The 25,874-nt window shown below is 38.7% G+C and overlaps 1 protein-coding gene across 1 annotated transcript in view; it reads left to right on the forward strand.

Annotated features, from left to right (window-relative positions):
• The first annotated feature begins 674 nt into the window (after positions 1-674).
• LOC112909605 (T cell receptor alpha chain MC.7.G5-like) overlaps positions 675-25,874 on the forward strand; it is a 531,968-nt gene continuing 506,768 nt past the window's right edge. The window contains exons 1-2 of the mRNA XM_072761190.1: positions 675-720; positions 843-1,130. Coding sequence (XP_072617291.1) covers positions 675-720; positions 843-1,130 — 334 coding nt within the window. The remainder of the gene's footprint in view (positions 721-842; positions 1,131-25,874) is intronic.

A 25,874-nucleotide genomic window follows, 5' to 3' on the forward strand; every position in this document is an offset into this window, starting at 1 on the left:
TAAAATCTTAAAAAACACAGTATTTCTTGTAACTGTTACTAGTTTCAGAACAAGTAAATATGGTATTTCAATTAAAGGGAATTTGTTCATTATTTTATTAATTTAAGAAATATTTAGTGAGTACTTAAAAAGTGACAGTCGCAGTTCTAAATATTGGGGTGCAGTGCCAAAAACCACAGACTCACTCAGCAATGGCTTCTCTTCTTTATACTTTTTCTGTATTCTACCCCAATCCCTTTTCTGGCAGTCAGGGGGTTATAGGCTGGCCCACAATGGATACATGAGGATATTACAAGGTACAGTAGTAAAATGCTCTATCAGATTGCTACCCTGTCAGCTGTAAAAATGCCCTGGGATGCTTTGTTAAAGAACTTCCATATCCGGGGGTGTCTGAAGAGGAAAATAGACCTGAGAGTTTGGATTGTTGTTTTTCGAGTTCCAACCGCCACCTGAAGCCTGCCATGTGCCTCAAGAGTCTGGGATGAAACAGGTTGCTGAGTTTGGGAGACCTGTGGGCAACACACACCCATTTCAGTCCGTGTCCACTAGGGGATGCAGCTTCCTATCACAATCACATTTCCTGTGTGAACTGAGGGCTTTCACTAAGCATTTCTTTGTCACTCTGTTTCTTCACGTTGAAGAATGAAGAACATTATTTAGGTGACACTCCAGAGATGAAGTGTTCTTCAGGCATCGTGATTGTCTTACTCTTCATGCTAGGTAAGGAAAATACCTCAAAAATTTACATTTTTTATTCCCCATTGTGTCAGCAAAACTTTTAACTATGATTTTTCCAAGAGCGTTATGCCTGCTCAAGGTGACACAGTTCTCTCTTACCCCAGGACAAACCCATGGAGACTCAGTGAAACAGACGGAAGGCCAAGTGACCCTCTCAGAAGAGGCTTCATTGACTATAAACTGTACTTTCTCAACATCAACGACACCCACTCTCTTCTGGTATGTCCAGTATCTGGGAGAAGGTCCACAGCTCCTCCTGAGAGCATTAAGAGACAAGGAAAAGGGAAGCAACAAAGGATTTGAAGCAACATTGGACACCTCATCCAACTCCTTCCACTTGAAGAAAGGCTCAGTGCAAATGTCAGACTCAGCTGTGTACTACTGTGCCCTGAGTGACACAGTGATGGGGACTGCAGGGGGAGCTGAGCACAAACTCAGAGTAGAGCAGGGGCCTGGATGCTGAGCCTCTCTGACTGAGCCAGTCTGGTTCCAGCGCAGTCGGTGGTTGTTTGTCTCTCGGCGTCTGGTTGATACAAAGTCATACAAAAGGCTAGAGCCTACCACCAAGATAATACTCCCCACCTGGCTATCCATTAGTGACTTAGACAACAGTTTGATGCCATTCATTCCTAAGCCAGGGTGTAAGTAATTTCAAGATAAAACCACATAACAATGAAGTGGTCTCTTGCTCATCCCTGCAGGGAAAGTCCAGCCCCACAAGTTGTTCAGCCACTCTGGTGGGTTGACACTTTTTGAGGAACTCAGTGTGCCTGAGAATGTGGTTTCTGCCCAGTGTGTCTATGACAGAGTATGTACGACGGCAGGAGGGATGGGAGAGCTTCAGCCCCCAAACCAGGTTTTAGGAGAGAAAGAAGGGAAGGGAAGAAAGGAGGAAAAGCAGTGTATCTGAGCAAGGAAAAGAGCGGCCAGGGACCTCTGCCCTGCTTTCTTCTCTAATAAATCAGGTGGTAGACATGGGCTCATATTCAAAATGAAGGTATGGGGACAGACACATAATGAAGTGGCTCATATGTAAATCACAAATTGTGCCCCTCCTTTCATCTTGGTAGTACCTAAATCTTTAACCTACCTACAAGAAGGCCTTGAGTGAGATGGCCTTGCAGTTCCAAGGGAAGATGGAGTGTACGTATTCCTCTCTGTACCCCCTGAAGCCCTGTTAAAAAGATGATAAGGAATGGTAAAGGGTATAAACCGACAAAGAGAACTGAAAAAGATGACAAACGACAGTGATATTAGAAAAATTTTAGAGGGTGAGCTGTATGTATATGTTGCAATCAATGCAAACTTGCTGAGCAGACCAAATAAAGAAGTAACCAAGGAGCACATAGTAGAGAAGTACCTCAATGTGTGCTGTACCCTCTAGAGAGGGTAAGGAAAAAGTGACACCAATTACATTTTAATAATTATGGTAGATAGTGTCGTGTGTGTGTGTGTATGTGTGTGTGTTGAATGTTTGGAAGATCATAGGAGGACTGAATGAGAAAATATATAAGCAATGGACAACGCATGTTCTTTACCTGGGCCTATATAATAAGCAGTGATCACTTCTCAAACTCTATAGAAGAATGGAAGATATTATGAACTGAAGAATAGCACATCAAAAAGTCAGATAGCCGAACTTTTCAGTATATCTGTGTTGGGGATAACAATGGGAGACCTGTACCCCAATATTCCCAGCTACAATGTCCACAGTTGCCAAACTGTGGCGCGAGCCAAGATGTCCTTTGACAGATGAATGGATAAAGAAGATGTGGTCTATATATACAATGGAATACTACTCAGTCATCAGAAAGGATGAATACCTGCCATTAACTTTGACGTGGATGCAACTGGATGATGTGATGCTCAGTGAAATAAGACAATTGGAGAAAGACAATTATCATATGGTTTTGCTCCTATGTGGACTCTAGGAAATAGTGAAAGGGATCATAAGGGAAGCGGGCGAAACTGAGTGGGGAAAAATTAGAGAGGAAGACAAACTATGAGAGACTCATAACTCTGGGAAACAAACAAAGGGTTTGTAGAAGGGATGATATAGTAATTTGGGATTAAGTAAAGCACGTGATGAAATGAGCCCTGGGTGTTATACTACATCTTGGAAAATTGAATTTAAATTAAAAAAAAAAGTGGAAATCCAAGGTGGCTCAGTTGGTTGACATCTGCCTTTGGCTTAGGTCATCATCAGGATCCTAGGGCTGAGTCAGGCATGGGGCTCCCTGCTCAGTGGAGAGTCTGCTTCTCTCTTTCTCTCTCTGCCTCTCCCCCCCTTACTTGTACTCGTGATCTCACTAATGATCTTGCTCATGCTCGTGTGCCTGTGTGCTTTCTCAAATAAATAAAACCTTAAAAAAGTCAGAAAGCCAAAACAATTAAAATAGTAAAATATAATGATTCATTTTAGGGAAAATATTGTTCAGGAAAGGAACACGTTCATACTAGTCTGTATTTTTCCACTAAACAGTCTTCTAGATTAGTTTCAGTAATATGTACTGCTAATAGTGATGATTGGCCAGAAAACCTATGTCCCCATACCTTATGTATTGCTGAGTTTTTTTACTTTTGCTTGTCAGTTGGGCTTCCCTTATTATTAATAGTTTCTCTAATTATGAATGAGATGGAGTTTCATTTCATATATTTAAATACTGTTCGCATTATTTCTCTATAATTTGTCCACATATATATCTGCCCATTCCTACTGTGTTACTGTCTTTTAAACATACAGATTTTTGAGGCCCATTGTCTATGTTCAGAAAATTGTATTATGACTGTCATGTATATGTGGCTTTTTAAAATGTTTGTTATTATCCTTTACACTTTGTGAAGTTTTTTTTGCCATCTAGAATTTTTAAAATAGCATAGTGTAAATTTAACAATTTTTAAAATAGATTCTGAGTCATGTGTCCTGCATAACAATCCACAGCACTCTAAAATGGTAAAATTTATTCTCACATTTTCTTTAGTTTCTCTCAAATTATTTTTATCTTTAAATCTTAAGTGCAACTTTGTATCCTTTGTGTTCCTCTTTAAGAGGAGGAATTAGACTTGGGTTTGGAGTTCAGAAGAGTCTCAGCTACTTGAAATGCCTTGAAATCTGCTGTTGCTGCCTCACAGTGTTCTGGTCCTTATCATTGTGTTGCAGGAAATTTCCTGACTTTTCTTCCATTACTGCATATACTTCCTGATGAAGTTCATGAAAATCCATCGTGGTAATGATGAAGTTTTGGAATATAGGTGAGGTCCGCAGCTGGCGACCAAGAAGGAATTCTAGAGACTTCTTTGGTGCAAAATGGTGGTTTTACTAAGGCAAGGGGACAGGACCTGTGGGCAGAAAGAGCAACTGCCCAGGGCATGTGAGGGGTGGCTGATTATATACTTGCAGAGTTGGAGGAGGTAATAAAAGGGAGATTCCAAAAGGATTTTCATATGCTAAGAGGACTTACAAGATACTGGAGGCCTTGCCGTTGTCAAGATAAAGATTGCTTTTCCCTCTAGGAAGGCATTGACATTAAGACAACTGGAAGCTTCCTGAAGAATATCCCACATATCCCACCCTGGGTGGAGGTGGTTTGCAGGACTTTAGTTGTGCTTTGTTCTCTGCCAGCCCTGCTCCCACATCAGTAACTATCCTTGCCTTTCCTGAGGCCGCTGTTCAAAATGGGCTTTATTCCAAATATAGTGCCCCTATTTTAAGCAGAACGGGAATGGACGGGAATGGACTGTTACCTTGTCTGAGACTCTCTCTCTCTCTCTCTCTTGCACTCTCTCGCTCTCGCGTTCCCTCTTCCTTTCTCCTCCTCTTTCTCCCCTCAACCCTCTCCTTCCTGAGTTTGCTGGACTGATTTTGTGTTTTAGTTCTTCCCTGAAGGAAGTTTCCTGAGGGATCAACCATTTCTGGGGCTACAATATCTTCACCATCAATACTTAACCATGTTATTGTGAAACACAACACTTATTCATGAAAGTATATAACACAAACAAACCATCTATATTATTTAGGTGTATACACATTTAAAACTGATTTTTTTCGAATATGAAAGTTCTTCATTGATTTTTAAAAGTATTCTCTGTATTAGTCAGGGTTCTCCAGAGAGACAGAATCTAAATAAGATCAATAGCATGTGCACGCATGCGTGTGTGTGTGTGTGTGTGTGTGTAAAGAGATTGAGAGACACAGAAAGAAAAAGATTTTAGGAATTAGCTCATGTGATTGTGGAGACAGGCAAGTCCAAATACCATAAGGCAGGTGGGTAGGCTGGACCCCGGAAAGAGTTGGTATTGCAGCTTGTGTCCCACAGCAGTCTGGAGGCAGAATTCCTTCTACCTCCAGGTCCTCGATCTATTTCTCTTAAGATCTTCAACTCCTGAGATGAGGCCTACTCATGTCATGGAGAGTAATCTGCTTTTCTTGGTCTATTGACTTAAACATTAATCTCATCTAAAAAATACCTTTATAGAGGCTCCTGAGTGGCTCAGTCAGTCAAGTGTATAACTGTTGATTTCAGCTCAGATCATGATCTCAGAGTTGTGGGATGGAGCCCCATATTGGGCTCTGCACTTGGTGTGGCGCCTACTTGAGATTCTTTCCTTCCTTCTCCCTCTGACTCTGTCTCTCAAGAAAACAAAACAAAGCCCACCAAAATCAAAACCAAAACCAAACCAAACCAAACAAAATAAAACAAAAAGACCTTCAGAGCGACTTCTAATTTGACATTTGACCAAATATCTGGGTATCATGACTTAGTCAAATAGACACATAAAATTAACCACTGCACCTTCTTTACTTCCAATAATTCTATTCTGAAAGCCTAGTTTCTATTATACACATACAGTATGCCAGGTTTCTTTTGGTTATTTCACATGGTCTGTCTCTTTCCATCTTCTGCATATACCACTCTGTGTCCTAAACTGAAACTTGCAATAAAGCCTCATACATATATCATATATATCTACACTCTCAACTATTCATTGAGAAAATAGAAGTAATAAGAGGAGAACTTTCACGAGCTTCTAACTTACCACTTTCCAGGTCTGTGCTCAAATATTGTGCCTTTCTCTTACTAGATTGTAATTCCACGAGAGCAGAGATTTTGCTTATTGTCAACACATATGAGCATACCTGACAAATAGTAGGCCTACAAAAAATCTGTTGGAATACAAATGAGTACTAAAAATAGTACTGTTAGTACTAGAGCAAACATCATCATTAATTCATTCAATAAACCTTTGTTATGTGCTTTTTTCTACAAACTGGGGGTATAGGAGAGAATAGAACAGGATCCTAAGGAGTTTATTTTTAGTTGAGGGCTAAATCCAAATGATTCCCTTCTGTAGGCATTTTATATGCATCTTCTCTTTTGTTTAAAAATTTTTCCAGCTTTATTGCTATATAATTGACAAAAATTATCTACATTTGAAATATATCATATAATGTTTTGATGTATGTACACATCATGAAATGATTTCCACAATAAAGCTAATTAACATAGCCACTACCTCACATAGTACTATTGTGTGTGTCTGTGTGAGATGAGAACACTTACAATCTACACTCTTAGCAAATTTCAAGTATACAGTACTATTAACTATAGTCATTATCCTGTATATTAAATCTTCAGAACTTTCTCATCTGGCCTGACTAAAAGTTTGAATTGTTTGACAGACATCTCCCCATTTCCCCCCACACCCAAACCACATTAACAACACCATTCTACTCTCTGCATTTGAGAGTTTAACACTTAAGATTCAGTTTGATTCTTCAGTATTTGTCTTTCTGTGTTTGGTTTATTTCTTTTGCTATGTGTCCTTCAGGTGCATCCATGTTGCCACAAATGGCAGGATTCCATCTGTTGGTGCACATATACCATGTTTGTGCCTTGGCTACTGTGAATCACGTCATAATGAACATGGGAGCACGGATATCTTTTTGAGTTATTGATTTCATTGCTTTTGGATATACACTCAGAAGTGGGACTGCTGGATTGTGTGGTAGTTCTATTTTTAAGTTTTTGAGGGACTTCCATATTGTTTTCCATAATTACTGTACCAATTTACACTCTCACTAAGTGTATGAGGACTCCCTGTTTTCTACATCCTTGTCAAGGTTTGTTATCTCTTGCCTTTTTGACAATAGCCATTCTAACAGGTGTGAGGTGGTATCTTACTGTGGTTGTGATTTGCATTTCCCTGGTGATGAATTATGCTGAGCACCTTTTCATATACCTGTTGGCCATTTGTATATCTTCTTTGGAGAAATTTCTATTTAGGTTCTTTGCCCATTTTATGTTGTTTATTTGCTCTTAAGTTGTTTGAGTTCCTTATATATTTTAGATATTAGTCTCTTATCAGATGTGTGGTTCACAGATATTTTCTACAATTCTATAAATTATCTTTTCACTCAGTTAACTGTTTCCTTTACCATGCATGAGCTTTTTAGTTTGATGCAATCCCACTTGTTTATTTTTGTTTTTGTTGTCTGTGCCTTTGGGTCATATCCAAAAAATTAGCTAGCTATCTGAGAGGATCAAGCTCTGTTCATTGTCCAGTGCTCTGTATGAGGTGAGAAAGAAACTGGCTCATGAAATGTGCTTTGAATTATTAAGCATAAGGTCCCCTTACCTTCCTCCTCTTGCTTTTGGGGTTAAAACCTCAGTTCTGCACTTATTCCCAATCTTGTAAACAGTACCAGTTGTAAAGTGATGCCTTTCCTTTCCTTTTGTTCCTCGGTGTTCCAGTGGATTCGGCCCTGCCTGTCCTTCAGCACTGGTATGAGGCAAGATTGAGCTCAGCCCCACGGAGGGGGCTCAGAGAAGCTCGGAAGCCAGTTTTGTATTCCATTCTCACTCCCTACCCTCTAAACACCTACCTCTTCATGGGAGAAATCAGGGCCTAAGCAATTTTCTTGGTACTAAGCTATCCTGATTTGGTGGCTGGACTGATAGGAGTAAAGTGAAATTCTCCTCTTACCTGTATCAAATGTAACTGTTCTCAGTTTGTTCTCCTTTGAGCTGTTTTTAATCCTTAGTTGGATTCTGAACTTGTCTTCCAGGTACTAATATCATTGTTAAATCAGCGTAGTGTTTCTGTATAGGAAGAGATGGCCTGCATCATGTCTTCTAATCTTTCAAAAATTGTCGGACAAATGTTACTACATTCATTTTAAGATGATAAAGTAGAGGCTTAGCTCTTCTCTCCAATATCATCTACAGCCAGAATTCAGACTAGAGTGTTCAAACATGTTTTAAGTAGCAGTTTACTGTGCTAACCCAGGCATATCAGGGCTCATATCCTATGTCATATTGCAACTGGCAAGGAGAAAACCTTGGAAGAAGGTTAATCAGAGCTTTTGAGCAACTGTATCTACAGCCCCAAGATGGCAGTGTTTTCAATGGCCCTGACTGTAGGTATGATTGTGTATAGGAGGGGCATGTGGTCTCTGATTGGCTGATCGCATACCTTGAGAATCTCTTTGTTTAGTGTTAAAAAAAAAATGTTGAATAGACCAGTCAGCTTTTGGGGGCAGCCCTGTGCAGAAGAAGGATGGAGAAGCATCTGTGGACTTCTTTGGTGGTTTTGGGGCTTCATTTTTGCTGTAAGTTAATGCAGAGTTTTAGCCAGGTTCACGCAGGAAGGTCAGGGGAACATTTTCTTAGGATTTTCAGCAAAAGTGTATTGCACTGGGGTAGGAGAAGGGGAGAAAAAGAGGCCACTTTATAGTTTACCTGAGATTCCTTGCAGAGAAAAGGAATGGCTAAAAATTAGGAAGCATTAAAATGGATGATCTATTTCTTAAATCTCACTTTGCTTTCTGAATAGGGGTGAGTGGCAAAAACCAAGTGGAACAGAATCCTCCATCTCTGATCACCCTGGAGGGGAAGAACTGCACAATTCAATGCAACTATACAGTGAACCCCTTTGGCAACTTAAGGTGGTACAAGCACAGCACGGGGACAGGTCCTGCTTCTCTGATAGGCATGACTTACAGTGAGAGCAAAAAGTCATATGGAAGCTACACAGTGACTCTGGATGCAAACTCCAAGCAGAGCTCCTTGCACATCACAGCTGCCAAGCTTAGTGATTCAGCCTCCTACATCTGTGTGGTGAGCGCACTGTGTTCCCTGGGCACTTGAATCCAGTACCCAAACCTGCACCTGCAGGTTGTCAAGAGGCTTAGGAGGTGAAGTAGAATGTTGTTTTTTCATATAGTATATACTTTCACAAGTGAGCTGATACTTCTTTCTTACATATGATTGAGTTTGAACTTAAGCTGAGATGTCTACATGTCATAAAGTCATCCTCATTCAAGACATAAGGTTAACTGCTGCATCTGGCTATTCCCAAAGGTAAGACTGTCATTTCCATTCCTGCTGTGCTGTTGAAGTAAATAATTTTGTTTTAACAGGAGTGATCAGCTCCAGAAACTAGTAGAATGTCAACTAAGTGGAAAAACAAAACATTGATGGGGCTGAGGACAATATCTGATAAGCTTCCTTCCTCCTGACAGATTTTTATTCCTCATTTAATGGCTATTCAAGTTCTTAGGAAACATTCTGTAGGGAAAGATCTTCTTTATCAATTTATCCATGCTCCACATCAAGGCACCTTTCCAGATGTGGCACCAACTCATTTATTGCCTTCCACAGCTGCTCATTTGGAGAACATCACTGCTCATATTATTATGCCAGCATGACACTGGCAGGCACAGTCACTCTGAGGCAGTAGGACAGCTGTCCCAAGCTCTTCAACTAACAGTATTCTAGAAAAGAAACTTAAGGGACAGAATGTCTTCATCCTATGGGTAATCTTAGATTGCACAAATTAGCTAGGATGTTCTTTTTTAAGATACTTAGAGAAATTTAAATATGGTTGGAGAATTAGAGGAGATAAATATCTATTTTATTTGAAAGGCAGATATTAACTGAGAAAAACAAGAAGGGTATATAGTAAGATATTTTAAAAAGGTAATCTCTGAGTGGTAGGGCTATTTTATTTTTATTTTTGTATCTTTCCTTGTCTATATTTCTAACTTTCTATAGTATACAAGTTCTGCTATGTCAAAATAAAGGTTATTAAAAAATGAAAACTAGGGACTTCCAGTTTCTTGTTCTGCATGTAAGGAGCTTTACATTTTTATTTTTTAAAAAGATTATTTATTTATTTATTTATTTATTTATTTATTTATTTATTATTTGAGGTAGAGAGCACAAGCAGGAAGGGGCAGAGTGAAAGGGAGAAAGAATCTCAAGCAGACTCCACAGTGAATGTAGAGCCCAATAGGGAGCTCGATCTCAGAACCCTGAGAGGAGGACTTAAGCCATAACCAAGAGTCAGATGCTTAACTGACTGTGCCACCCAAATATCCCTGCATGTAAAGAGCCTCAAAGTTACCACTTGTCCTAACAAAGAGCTGAACAGGCTGAAAAATCAACAATTGTTCTTGGATCTGTAGGAGAAGGACAAAGGACAAATTGCTGCTGCTACAATTGGAGAGACAGACAGCAAAAACAGGGAGTTGCAAAGACTCATGAGCCTTAACTGCAATGGGAACAGGTGCTGGAAAAGAAAACCGAAACCAAAATCAATGAATTGTTGGAGGCTTAGTGTGGACAAGTCTGAGAGTTAAAAACTCCAGGGCACACAGTTATAGGAGGACCCCACAAGATTATGAGATTACATCTGGGAGCTCAATCAGGTGCCCACAGTAAATACTGGAGAAAAATCCCCTAGCTTCTGGCAGGGAGGGGTGGGGGAAGAACTACTTTGAAATGCACCAGAAAGATCTGTTCTTCCATTAAAAGGCTTGCCTTCAGAGGAATAGTCAACCAGTACTTAACCAGCTGAGGTACTATCAGAGCCTTACTAACCTAGGGGAAAGGAAATACCCAACTCCAGCCAGTTTAGCCATCCTATGCCTCCTAATGGGAGAGAAAGAAATAGAAAAAGCCAATTAGAGAAGTTCAAAATCTTGAAGACTGACCCCCATTAGCAGGACCATGGACACTTCCCCTCTTCCCACGTCTCACGGTCACACTCTTGATGGCTTATTTCAGTAGCTCCTTTTGCCCAGTACTTCCTATCTGGCTAGTAAGGAAAAATGACAGGGCAGAGCAAAAAAGAAAAAGCATATTTTGGAGAGACATAGCAAGCATCAAACAGATGTGGCAGGGATGTTGGAATTATAAGAACGTGAGTTTAAAACAATTATGATTAATATGCTAAGCCCTCTAATGGATTAAAGCAGACAGCATGCAATAACAGATGAGCCATGTTATCAGAGAGATGGAATCCTAAGAAAGAATCAAAAAGAAATATGAGAGATCAAGATCACTGTAACAGAAAAAAAGAATGTTTTTGATAGACCAGAAGCAGCTGAAGAAAAAAAAAACTCTGAACATGATGGTATCTTGACAGAAACCTCTAAAATTGAAAAGCAAAGAAGATACAGATTGAAAAAAAAAATAGAACAGAATATCCTAAGGACATGTAACAACTACAAAAGTTGTAACAAATGCTTAATGGATATATCAGAAGGAGAAGAACAGAGGAACAGAAGAAATAATTGAAACAATAATGACTGGCTATTTCTCCAATTTTATGTCAGACACCAAAACACAAATTCAGGGAGCTCAGAGAACACCAAGCAGGATAAATGCCAAAAAACAAAAACAAATCTAAACAAACAAATGCACAGAAAATCAAAGATAACAATGACAAAAAAATACCGGAAGAAGCCAAAGCAAAAAAAAACCCCAACCCTACAGAGGATCAAATATAGGAATTACACCGAACTTCTTTCAGAAATCATACAAGCAAGAAGAGAGTGAAATATTTAAAGTCTTGAAAGAAAAACCCCATCAACCTAGAATTCCGTACCTGTAAAATCATCTTTCACAAGTGAAAGAGGAATACTTTCTCAGACAAACAAAAATTGAGGAAATTTGTTTCTGCAGACCTGCTTTGCAACAGATATTAAAATTTGTTTAGAGAGAAGGAAAAGAGAATAGGTCAGAAACTGAGATTGACATAAAGCAAGGAAGCGTCAAAGAAAGAATAAGTGAAAATAAAATATAAACTTTCATTTTTTATTCTTAATTGATCTGACAGACTCACATTGAGTTTATTCATTAAAAATTATTTATTAAATGCACAATAAGTTACAGGTATTTTTGCGGATTTATAATGTAGAGTACCCAACAGAACAGACAAAACAAGTACCAAAGACCTTCCCTAATGAGGCTTGAATCTAGATTGGTCTATGGTGTTCAATTTATTTTATTTTTTAAAAGATTTTTATTTTATTTATTCATGAGAGACCAGAGAGAGAGAGAGAGAGAGAGAGAGAGGCAGAGACACAGGCAGAAGGAGAAGCAGGCTCCATGCAGGGAGCCTGACGTGGGACTCGATCCTGGGTCTCCAGGATCAGGCCCTGGGCTGAAGGCAGCGCTAAACCGCTGATCCACCCTGGCCGCCCTGTTCACTTTCTTTTAAAGCAATATACCATTAGGTTTATTTTCCAACATAGGACATTTCCCTTGCTTGCTTTCAATGACTGGCATGTTCATGTGGTGATAAAAGGCACAGACGTTGAAGTCTTGTACTTGCTAAATGATATGTTGGCAAAATTACTAAACTTGGAGCATATTGGAGCATAAACTTGGAGATATTTCATCATCTATAATAACATATCCTTCATTACATAGTTGTAAGGATTCAATTCAATTCAATTAATTGAATTAAATGAATGGCATTAGCATAAAATGATTTTTCAACTAACAGTGGTTATTCTTGGACACATATGAGATGATGAGGCAGTGAAGATAATGTAAGGAAAAAATAATAAGAAAATACCAAATATTGATTAAGGCTTAGGTTTCCATCAACCTGCTATTGGTTATCTTACTGTTTTACTATGGTGATGGCTGGGAGTCTCTCTTTATTTTACATTGGCTTTATCCCATCCAATTGTCTGAACAGATTGTAATGGCTTTCTTGTTTGGTTTTGTTATCTCATAGGTGTTACACACAGAAAAATAATTTCTTGCTTTTAGTGTATTTTTTAAAGTAGGCTGTGCATCCAGTGGGGATTCCAAAGTGGGGCTTGAGCTCAGGACCTGAGATTAAGATCTGAGATCAAGAGTTGGATGCTCAACTGACTGGGCCATGAAGGCACCCTATTGCTAGTGTATTTTAGTATAAATTGTAAGATGGATCCACACAAGCTTTATGGAGCAGGGCTCAGATATAGGATCATTATCCTGAGCTACAGTGTCACTAACTAGATTCATATGTAGGGGCTTATTTGATAGATTTCTGTACTGAGAAGAGATAAAACAACCTCTCTAGGTTTTTCTTGGGGGAAGGATGCTTTTTTGTTTTTCAATTTATAACTCATACATGATAGGTGCTGAAGAATTTTATAAAATAAAGAGAACAATCTGGAGGACAAACAATAAGAGTAGCTCTCCAACTAATCTGCACTTGGTCTTGACATGATGCTCTTTCCATGTGATCTCTTCAGAGGTCAGGAATAGCTGAGTGAATATGTGCACAGGGGAATGGATCTAATTTATGGTTGCCTGAAGAGTCTCTCAGCTTCCTGTGACAATAGAAGTATACATATGGCTTGGTAGCGTCTGAGAGCTTTCAGACTCCAAGCTGAGTCCTCATGAGTCCAACAAATAGGATAATGGAGAAGTCCTTGGGATTTTCATTTGATACTTTTCTTTTGACAGCCATATTGTGAGTTGGTGGGCTTTGGAGAAATGAATAAAAAGAGCAGAACCTAGTCATCTTTGTCATAAATCTGAAAATTATAAAAGGGTGGTTAAAGCTACCATGCTCAGCTGGAGGATTGTGAAAAGACACTCTAATCTTTCAAAATATAATCAGCCATTAATAAATCTTTGTCTGTGGTTCTGTTTAAACAGAGTTGAGCAGTTCATATTCAATGGAGCCAAGTGCTTCATTCCTGAGTTTCCAGGAGAAAATACCCACCATTTTTTATTGTACAACTTCCATTGGTTCAAGAAGAATTCTGGAAAAGGATTTGTATCTTTAACTTTAATTCAATCAAGCCAGAAAGAGTATGCAGACAAAAATTTTAAAGAACTGTTTGAAAAGAGAAGTTGTATAGAGTTTTGCACATCCCAGCCTGTCATCCTGGAAATTTGGCCATCTACTTTTGTGCTTCCTGGCCTAGTGTTCTCTGAGCACCTGCAGTCCTACCACAACCCAGCAGCTGGGCTTCTTGAAACAGGTGGGTAGGAGTGAGTATGTTTTATTTATTTATGGAGGGAGTTTTCTATATAATTTTTGTCTCCAAATAGAAATGAAGGATAATATGCCATCTCCCTTATGTGATGAATCTGAATTAATATTGACTTCAATTTCCTTTGGTTGCTATTGAAATTTCATTGCTCACTGCAGATTGTACTGATCTTGGACCTGCTTACCCACAGAGTCCCCTCCACTGCTGTCACTGGCCCTTTGTGGCTCAGGCTGTAATTCCTTGAAGTAAGTTTTCATCAAGTGGTAGCCTCACTAGCAGCATCTTACTCATTTGTTTATAATCTTCACAACATTTCTATCTTCATGCACCAATTATACCATTATTTAATAATTTAATATTAAATTGACTTTTATATTAAATAGATTTTTAAAATAACTACACAAAAATTATACTTGTTTTAATTGACACCATCTGTGAAATCATATATTTGATGTGCTTGTTGTTTACTTTTACAAATTAAAACAATGTGATATATGTAACAAATAAAAATGTATCACCTAACAAACTTCTAGTATCAATCACACTTTAGGAAATACTGATTCAGCCATGCCCTTCATTTAACAGATAGAAGAATTAGGACCTATAGGCATTGCATGACTTACTCAAAGCATGACTTATAGCAAAATGCAAGGTAGAGGTAGAAACTAGACATTCTGACCCCTTGCCAATTACTTCTTCCATTAAAGATGCAAAGTAGGATCTAGAATTTGAAGGAATGAGTTATGTGTTTTAAATTCAAGTTAAATTTAAGTTCTATTAAATTCAAGTTAAAATTAAGTTCTATTCCAAAATAGAACAGTCCCATAATTTCATGATATAGAAATGATCATTATTACTATTTTTCAGTTTTTTTGTGTGTGTGCACACAAACAGCTGTATTTTTCTATGAAAGGGGCTTACAATGTACCTGGTATTTATTAATATGCTATTTGTCTCAACACTATAATGTAGATATTTTCATGCCAGGAAACATACGTGTGTGTATGTGTGTGTGTGTGTGTGTGTGTGTGTGTGTGTGTATATATACACATTTTTTAAAGTAATCTCTATGCCCAATGTGGGGCTTTAAGTCATGATCCTGAGATCAAGAGTCACATGCTCCACCAACTGAGCAAGCCAGGTGCCCCCAGGAAACACAGGAAACATATATGTTGAGGACATAATTTTGTGATTGCTGGGTTTCCATTATATAGATGAAGTTTTTAAATTAATCACTTTATTTCCTCTTAAAAATTTAATTTAATTATAATTCTAGTACAGTTAACATACAGTGTTATATTAGTCTCACGTGTACAATATAGTGATTCAACACCCCCATACATTACCCAGTGTTCATCACACATGGGCTCCTTAATCTCTATCGCCTATTTCACCCTAAATTAATCATTTTTGGTATTATTTCCAATTATCCAGTATTATAAACAATGTTATTATGAACATTATTAAAGCCATAGCTTTAATGGAAATGGAATTGCTTGGATAAGGGAAAAGACATGACACTGAATGTCTGAGTTCCCTGAAGAATTTTGTAACCGAGTTATGCTTCAATAGGAGCATATGAGGGGCTGATTTTCCAATACTTTACCAGATATGGACATTATTATTTTAAAACGGTTTCCGTTATACTAAGTGAACATTTTTCCATGTTTTAATTTTCTTTTAACCTGTGAATTTACACATTCTGTCATTAAAAAGTAAAATAAGATTAAAAAACATCGGGGTACACTACACAGAGTTAGAATAAACATCCTTTCATAAAATAAGACATATTAAACAGAGCTCAAAAAACACTGTGCTGGTCCAAGCTACCTTCTAATTGGTCTCTTTTCTCTCAAGACAGTGTATTACCCACATCTTTGCTATTCAAAATGTGGACCAACAGTATTAGAATTTATGTAGAATCTCAGACTCTGCCTTAGACTGACTGAATTTAAGTCTGCATTTTACCAAGATCCCCAGGTGATTCTATCACTTAACAGCTTGAGAAACAATAACCTTATTGTTAGCCAGAGTGACTGTTTAAAGCATAAATCAAAAGCTGTCTCTTCTTGCCTAAAATGCTAGAGTGGTTTTCTATTACTCCTACAGTAAAATGCAAACTCCAGGGTACAATATACAAGGTTTGGCATAATTTGAATCTTTCCTGACCCCTCAATATAAGCTCTTAACTCTCTTTCCCTGGCTCTTTGTGCGGCAACAACACTGATCTTCCCTCCGTTTTTTGAACTTGCCATATCCTTTCCTACATTTGGTCTTACTCTTTCATCCATCTGAAATGCTGTTCCCCTAAATCTCAGCAACCCAACTCATTTTCATCTTTTAGGTTTCAACTCAAACATCATTACTGTGGAAGAAGCCTTCTAACTTCTGCTGATCTCTGACTAATGCAGTCACCCACAGACCTCCTCTTAACTCTGTCACAATGCCCTGGTTATTTCCCTGATGATAGTAATCACAGCATGCAGTTATATTGTGGACTTTTGTGTCAGTATGTTAATTGCCTATACCTCCAATTAAAATACAGCTCTCTCAGGCCAGAGGTATCATTTATTTTGTTCGTGGCTTTTTCCTTAGTGCACAGAATAGTGACTGACCAACAGTAGCCAGTTATATGAGGCAAAAGAAAACTCAGGAAACTTACTGCTGTATCATTTTCCGGAAGGAAGGAAGGAAGGAAGGAAGGAAGGAAGGAAGGAAGGAAGGTTGGTTGGTGTTGGCCCCTCATTCCGTCTCTTCTTTTCCTTCTTCTCATCCTCACCTTAGCAGTTCTCAACTTTGTGTATATTCTCTTTGCTTAGTTATATGGTACAATTTAGTTCTCTCTGGCCCTTACCTCCGTCTCAGATCCTGGCCTTTTTTCGCTCAGTGGGCTCTGTCAAATAATTATATCCTCTCAGGGTCTCAGACTGTCTCCTCTCAACTAACCTCATTTTATCAGGTATAATCTGAATGAGCTGGGCTAGCTACTCGAAGGCTAATAACCTCATAGAGAAATGACTAAATGGAAAAAAAAAGAAAGAAAGAAAAGACATACCCAAAAGGCTTTGGAAAGTCAAACAATAACTTGAAGTCAAATAATCATGAATGTATGCCAAAGTTTTATTTCAAATTATTTCAAGAGAAAAGCTCTTCAGGAAATAAATTCAAATAATTAGCCTTGTCAGAGATATTTCATAGCAGACTAGATTTTTTTTTTTTAAAAAGGCTGATTAAAGGTCATTAGTATGGTCACAGAACTGGTTTGTAATTATTCTACTTTCGAATGTCTGTGCACCGGTTCCTTGGATTATTAATTATCATTTGAGTGTGTAACACCGATCTTCCAAAATGAGTTTTTATTTCATTAAATTATATCAGAAAATTGCTCTAGCATTTTATCAGTCCATTATTATCCATTACATTACATTACATTATACATTAATGGGGTTATACATTACATCCTTCAAGAAAAGTACATTCTAAACCAGTTTGGGGAAACTTATCTTTCTCAAAGGAATTCAAATCTTTACTATAGTATTTATAAATGTGGGAGAGAGGGGGGTTGTCAGGACTTGGATCTTAACCTTCTTACAAGATAATAAGTTTATCGTTTCTTTGATGCTATTATTGTAGACATAGGACTCCTAGGTCAGAGACAAAGCATTTTATCTTTGCAAAGCAAGAACATTGGCATATTTACTTCAGCTGCATTTGCCCTTAATTCTCAAAGGGTGATATAATGGGCTCACAAGGATGCTATGCATGCAGTGGGATTGTGTCATAGCTAAGGAACAGAGCTTGGGGAATTTACTGTTTTTTTAGCAAGCAGCAAGCAAGCTTGCTCTTTGTCTCAGAGAAAACATTTCCTCATTGCTCAAGGTTGCTTGCTGCAAGGATAACCCTAAAAAATGGTTTAGGTTGAGTGGTCATGGCCTTATGTTATTGGCACACCCAGCAAGATATATAGAACTATGAAAGATTCATAGTGGATTGTCTTTCAACAATAACCACCCCATGATCTTACACTGTGTGTTTCTAGAAATGTTTCTTGTGAATATGCCAGTCCATCAGCCATCCTGATTAATCTGACAGAGACCAAGACTAAATCCATTCAATTTGTCTTAAACAGCAGTTAATCAAAGATGCTATTAGCAAAACTCTAAGCAGCAGAATGACATCAATTTTCAGCATTAACCTCAATCATGTCTCCTAGGATTCCAGATCCAGTCAACTGTGAATTAATTCAAGGATACAGATGGCTAGATATAGGGTAGCATTCATTATGATCCATTCAAGGAAGTTTAGACTGACACACTGATCTTTGGTTTAATTGAAAAAAATACCAAGAAGTAACCACATCACTTATAAAAGGATGTTTTGTGTTCTTATTCTTCCCAGACATAAACATATAACCCAAAGGGCACAAGTTAATCCAGTTTGGGCTTTACTGTTAAACTTGATTAGAGTCAGCGTCACATCACTTTGGCTAAGCTGTATAAGCATTGTTACGGAGTATTTGCAACCTCTATAGCAATTCATGAGGCATGGCTCAAGACTGCTTAGACATCAGAGGCATATACATTTGTACCAGTCAGATTGAAAAAATGTGCTGATGTATGTTTTTGTACACATATGGGGTTGGGAATCCATATTGGGAAGTTTCCATTGATGGTGTCAGAGAGAGCAGAATAGTTCAGGACAGGCCATTTTCATATCAATTTTTCTGTTTTCATAGAATGTGGAAGAGGATGACAAACCAGAGTAGGTCAAATTGCTAACTGCAACTATTGCTTGGCCCCAGAAGACCATATGGTTGTTTTGCTAGGTGGAAGTGTTGGATCTAACACATGAAAAGAGCATTAATCCCTTACCCTTTCTTGCCTCTCATAGTCTAAGGTTTTCCTTTCCTGGTTGCCAGGGTTGCTCTTTCTCCACTATGACAAAATTGGTATGACCTTTCTTCTTAAAAAAGACTTTTATTTATTTATTCATGAGAGACACACAGAGAGAGGCAGAGGGAGAAGCAGGCTCCCTGAAGGTGTCTGATGCAGGACTTGATCCCAGGACCCCAAGATCATGACCTGAGCTAAAGGCAGATGCTCAACCACTGAGCCACCCAGGTATCCCAGTATGACCCTTCTAATAGCTGTAACTTTGCACTTTTTTTCTAGTCATTTCCCAATCACACTCAAAACTTCTGTATAAAAGGATAAAGAGAAGAGGTATAGGGACATTTTCATGCCATTTACAGAGACGACTTTTATTCACCACCTTGGCTGTCTTGGGTCACTGTGAGGGATCTCTTAGAGTAGTATATTAATAAATGATAGTTATCTTTATGATCGAGGACCACATTTATCCAACAAAAGAATCCAGATGACTGAACTGGAATTAAATTTTAGTACCATTTTGAGTGGGCTGCTATTAGGAGGCTATATCAATCAAGCTGGTCTGACATTGCTGCTAAGAGAAAGAAAGAAGCAGCATGCCTTCTACTCCTGGAAAATTGGAGTAGGTGTACTTTTCTCTACGCTTCCTGTTAAGTACAGTTTAAAACCTTGGGCCTTATGTAAAAACAAAACCTAAGAAGGTAGAGAGAAGAACACAGACTGACTAACTTGGAATTTGAGGAATGACAGAGCAGTGAGTTCCCTGAGTTTTCTTTTCCTCATATAACCCAGCTGAGTTCTGGAGAAGCCAGTAACCTGGAAACGCCAATAGATGGAGACAAAAAAAGTCCAAGAAAAGCCTTCTCCCTCTCTCTGTACCCAAAGGACCAGGAAAAGGACAACCTAGAAAGATAGAAAAATTTACCATAATAACCAGTCCTCTCTAACCAAACACCACAGAAAGTTAGACAGTGACCAAGCCAACACTTAAGACAAAGATAGCTCAAACTTGATAAGAGAGATCTGTGGTATTTTAACTCATCCTTGTTCCAACTTCTTATAACTGACTTCATGACAGTCTTTGGATGGTGGCCTGCATTCCCAGTGTGGTGTACTGGTGAGGGAGGGAGCAGAGCCAACCTTGCTATCAAAGAATAGTGCTTTACTGCTTTAACTTGTCAGGGAACTCCCTAAAGAACTGATGCAAAGGCTTGCCTGGATTGCAGGTAACTCAGATCTCCTTCAGGACAGAGAAGCCACTACAGAGGAAATTTTCTAAGGAAAAAAAATTTAGTAGTGGAATTTAATATTGGATTTGAGCAGGCAAAAGAAAGAATCCCAAAACTTAAATACAGATCAATTGAAATTACCCAGTCTGAGAGCAGAAAGAGAAAAGAATGAAGAAAAATGAAGGGAGCCTGAGAGGCCTGTGAGACATTGTAAAATATACCAACATAAGTGTAATAGGAGTCTCAAAAGGGAAGAGAGAGAAAGGGGCAAGAAGAATATTTAAAAAATAATGATGAAAATCTTCCCAAACTTGATTGAACATGAGCCTCCACAGCCAAGAATCCCAATAAACACCAAGTAGGATAAAGCCAAAAAAATTCACATTGAGACACATAATAATTAAACAGTTGAAAGACAAAGACACATTGACAATCTTGAAAGTTGTAAGAGAGAAGGGATTAATTACATGTAAGTGATCCTTAATATGACTAGCAGTCAAGTTCTCATGGAAACCATGGAAACCAGAAGGCAATGGAATGATATATTTAAAGTGCTGAAAGAAGGCAAGAAACAAAAGCAAAAATGAACTATTGGGACTTCATCAAGATAAGAAGCTTTTGCACAGCAAAGGATACAGTCAACAAAACTCAAAGACAACCTGCAGAATGGGAGAAGATATTTGCAAATGACATATCAGATAAAGGGCTAGTTTCCAAGATCTATAAAGAACTTATTAAACTCAACAGCAAAGAAACAAACAATCCAATCATGAAATGGGCAAAAGACATGAAGAGAAATCTCACAGAGGAAGACACAGACATGGCCAACACACACATGAGAAAATGCTCTGCATCACTTGCCATCAGGGAAATACAAATCAAAACCACAATGAGATCCCACCTCACACCAGTGAGAATGGGGAACATTAACAAGGCAGGAAACCACAAATGTTGGAGAGGATACAGAGAAAAAGGAACCCTCTTGCACTGTAGGTGGGAATGTGAACTGGTGCAGCCACTCTGGAAAACTGTGTGGAGGTTCCTCAAAGAGTTAAAAATAGACCTGCCCTACGACCCAGCAATTGCACTGCTGGGGATTTACCCCAAAGATACAGATGCAATGAAACGCCGGGACACCTGCACCCCGATGTTTCTAGCAGCAATGTCCACAATAGCCAAACTGTGGAAGGAGCCTCGGTGTCCATCGAAACATGAATGGATAAAGAAGATGTGGTTTATGTATACAATGGAATATTCCTCAGCCATTAGAAATGACAAATACCCACCATTTGCTTCAACATGGATGGAACTGGAGGGTATTATGCTGAGTGAAGTAAGTCTCTTGGAGAAGGACAAACATTGTATGTTCTTATTCATTTGGGGAATATAAATAATAGTGAAAGGGAATATAAGGGAAGGGAGAAGAAATGTGTGGGAAATATCAGAAAGGGAGACAGAACATGAAGACTCCTAACTCTGGGAAACGAACTAGGGTGGTAGAAGGGGAGGAGGGCGGGGGGTGGGAGTGAATGGGTGACGGGCACTGGGGGTTATTCTGTATGTTGGTAATTTGAACACACAAAAAAAATAAATAAATCAGCATTCTGGCAAAAAAAAAGTGCTGAAAGAAGAAAACCCATCACCCCACAATTTTATATATGGCAAAACTGCTTTTCAAAAATAAAGAAGAAATTAGGGCATCCCCAGATAAACAAAAGCTGAAGTGTTTATCACTTGTAGATTTACCCCACAGGAAATCCTAAAGGGAGTCCTTCAGGCTGAAATGAAACAGCACTAGGCAGTAACTTGGAGCCACACACACACACACACACACAAAGATAACAGACCATGGTAAAGGCAACTACATAAGCAAACATAAAGGCAATATTTTTCATTTGTATCTCTTCTTTTTTCCTACATGATTTAAAAATCAAATGCGTAAACAATACAGTAATGTTAATGAGCACACAATGGGTAAAGACGTTTGTGTTTCCACATATATAAAAGTCTCCTTTATTATTGTTTTTAATAGTAGAGCTCATATATAAAAATATATGACACATATATGGACACAAAATTACTAGCATCTGCAATATCATGAGATGAATTCCCTTTGAATCGGAGCTTGCTCTGTGGTATTTTGAGGTTCACAAAACCTATCTAACATACTACTGTAGAAAATGAAGACTACTTAAATCAAATGAGAGAGAGGACTGTGGATTTTATTTTTGATCAATTACTTTAACATTGTCCTTCTATCATCTGAAGGAGTTCCATATATTCTTCAGACATCATTAGGCACAGAAGCTTCTTTTTTTTATAAATTTATTTTTTATTGGTGTTCAATTTGCCAACATATAGAATAACATCCAGTGCTCATCCCGTCAAGGCACAGAAGCTTCTGCAGACAGGACAGCATTGATGCTATGTGGATCCTATCATTTTCCCAGGATATGGCTTTGCTTCCATCACAACATTAGGCTATTAGCCATTTATATTAACTTTTGTTACAAATCTTTAAAAAGGGCAGGATGCTTCTTATAAAGACTGTCTTGAAATCCACGTTCTATTTTTAAGGCTTTATATTTGGTGTTCATAGATATCCTAAGACCATGGTTGTTGCCATCATCTGTGGCATCTCCTTTGGTTCTTACCTTCACTGAGAAATGGCTGTGTGGTGTCTGCCAAATGGTATGTACTCTTAGAAGAATGTCAATATTAGCACCTTCTCCCTCATTCTGTTTCTGATAGTTTTCAGTGGGAATGGCAAAGGCCTGCCCAGTCCCTCTCGGCTGGGTACTGATTACACGGCTCTTGAACAGAAGAGGGCTGCGCCACTGTTGATCCATCTCATCAGCTTCTGCAAGGACATGAGGCAGGTTATGGAACAGGAAAGACAGCTGTTGTCTGTGCTTGTTTCTCTGTAGCCCAGTGAAGCTTCTGGCATATATTGCCCTCTGATAAATCTGCTTTGCTGGCTAGGCTAGGATGGAGATGCAGAGAGGGCAAGACCAAATCTTAACTTTTGAAGATAAACCCTACATATTAGGGCTTTATGCAAGAAAAGGGAATAGGAGGAATTAGACAAACAAACAGGTACACTAGGTTTTATTTATAGTCTAGTTATTGAAGTCAGGTTTGTCTCTATTGTAATAATAATAAATAATAATAATAAATAATAAACAACTCTAGTAAGCACTATCTTGACACAGATGTGTCATTGATGAAAAATAGTATGAAGAATCCCAAGTTTCTCTAGTCCTTGGCCTTGTTAAAAAAATATTGCCCAAGTTTTGAGCTGGAAACATGTTTATTTGGTCAGATTTTAGGCTGCCTGTCTTGAAAGGATTCTTTTGAGTTAGAATAAATTTCTTTAAAAACTGGAGGTGAGGGAATGACATAGGAAGTGTCTGGCCTGATGTGGAGAAGAACTACACAATATGAAATGCTCCTTGAATTGCAAGAACCTCACTGGGCAGTAAAATACAATGCTCTGTGACTACTTTTACAGCACAAGAAAGTGGCTATTCTCTATAATTGCTTTTGCTCAGACAAGTGTTGTTATCTGTATATGTAAAGCATATACACATACACATCTCCCTCTCCCCACACACGTTGACTTGGACCATATGCTTCTTAAATTTTTAATTTTACGGAAGTGGCAGATTTTTACTGTTATTAATTCATATAATAGGGGTCTATGTTTGAACATTTCTTTGATCACTATCATGAGTCCACAAGATGGCAGTGTTTTCTCAGGGACAAAGGAAAGCTTGTGTGTGTGTGTGTGTGTGTGTGTGTGTGTGTGTGTGTGAGAGAGAGAGAGAGAGAGAGAGAGAGAGAGACCCGGAGAGAAATAGAGAGAGGAGAGGAGAGGAGAGGAGAGGAGAGGAGAGGAGAGGAGAGGAGGGGAGGGGAGGGGAGGGGAGGGAGAGGGGAGGGGAAAGGGGAGGGGAAAGGGGAGGGGAGGGGAGGGGAGGGGAGGGGAAAGGGGAGGGGAGGGGAGGGGAGGAGGAGCTTGGTAGTATAGGAGGGGTGGTGAAAAACTCTCCTTTTTCCTAATTGGTAGAATAGATGCTTTATAATTCCTAAAGCAGAAGAATTTGAAATGTCTGAGATAGACTCATTTGTTTTAGGGCTTAAAACCTGAATCCTCAGTGAACTAGAGGAAGAGAATGATGAAGTCCTCAAGAGTCTTACTAGTGATCCTGTGGCTTCAGTTAACCAGTGAGTTTTGGGTATCTATATGGGAATATGAAGCACTGCATTCAGAGTTATCATCTATTCTGGGCCTGTGGGTAATAACATGAGTGTTTTTATCCCTGCTAATTAAGGGGAAGTTGGGGTAGGAGGTCTGTGAAAATGCTTTTAAATTCTGGAGAGTAAGCATCTACTACTCAATGAATATCCTTTGACTGACCACTGTCTTTCTGCATAGAGATGACGAGTCAACAGAAGGGAGTGGAGCAGAGTCCTGGATCTCTGAGCACTCTGGAGGGAACCACTGCCTCTCTCAACTGCAATTATAGTGACAGTGCTTCCCAGTACTTCATGTGGTACAGACACTATTCTGGGAAGGGCCCTGAGTTGCTGATGAACATATACTCCAAAGGTGAAAAAGAAGAAGGAAGATTTGCAGTGCAGGTCGATAGAGCAAAACAATATGTCTCCTTGCTCATCAGAGATTCCCAGCCCAGTGACTCAGCCACCTACCTCTGTGCAGTGAGCCGCACAGTGCTCCCCTGGCACCTGCTGTCTGTACCCAAACCTGCTGGGGCCCTAGCAATGCCTGATATAGAGCCTAGGCTGCAGGGTAGAGAAATTCTGTTTGCTCTCTAGATGCAAATGTGAATTAAGAGCATTAGCCATCGCCATAGAATGCCTTCTCCCACAGGCAGCACATGGAAGCACAGAATTACTTCAGATTTCCTGAGAAGGATCTATAAGTAAGTACCTAAAAGAATTCCAGACACTGAGGAGTTTTGGTGATTAAAGACCTTTGTTTTGGTGATTAAAGACCTGCAAGGATCAATTATCAAGATCATATGATAACGAAGGTGTCATAAAAATGTTGGTTAGGAAAGTTGATAACACCAAAGATTATATGAAAACTCCTCTCCCCTGATTCCTTGGCACTTTGGAATTGCCCTACAACTTATGTCCAAGTCCAGGAAGAATGTTTGTGGCCTGATAGAAGAAATAAAGCTTTGTGATAGATGTTACAATTACAAGGAAAAAAATGTAAAAGCTACATTTATTGTAAATTTGAAGATGTGGGCTACTAGACAGGCCATTGTTTATGTAGTCCAACGGGTGGGAAAACCTGGAAATTGGGAATTAAGATTTCTGTTCAGTTTTGTTTCCATAGTCACTGACTAAAAGGATCCAACCCAGTCAGAATTTGCTTCAAATTCTCAATTTGTGGACTGAAGACTCTCTACAAATATTTCCAAGTCATGAAAGAAAGATTTGAAAGGCAGTGAGAAAGAACAGGAAGTTGTGCTGGAATCAAGATCTTTGAATTCTAGTTCCATGTCTGTTGTGTATCTTCTGGCATCATGGTGCACTGAAAGAATTTGGTTGTGATGCCAGTTTGAATAGCTTTTATGTTACTAATGAGCCATTTGATCTTCAGCCCATATTATATATATTTCTCTTTTTAAAAAAGATATTTATTTTTATTTATTTATGTATTTATGTATTTATTTATGTATTTATGTATTTATTTATTTA

This window comes from Vulpes vulpes, chromosome 6, assembly GCF_048418805.1.
Source record: "Vulpes vulpes isolate BD-2025 chromosome 6, VulVul3, whole genome shotgun sequence".
Taxonomy (NCBI): Eukaryota; Metazoa; Chordata; class Mammalia; order Carnivora; family Canidae; genus Vulpes; species Vulpes vulpes.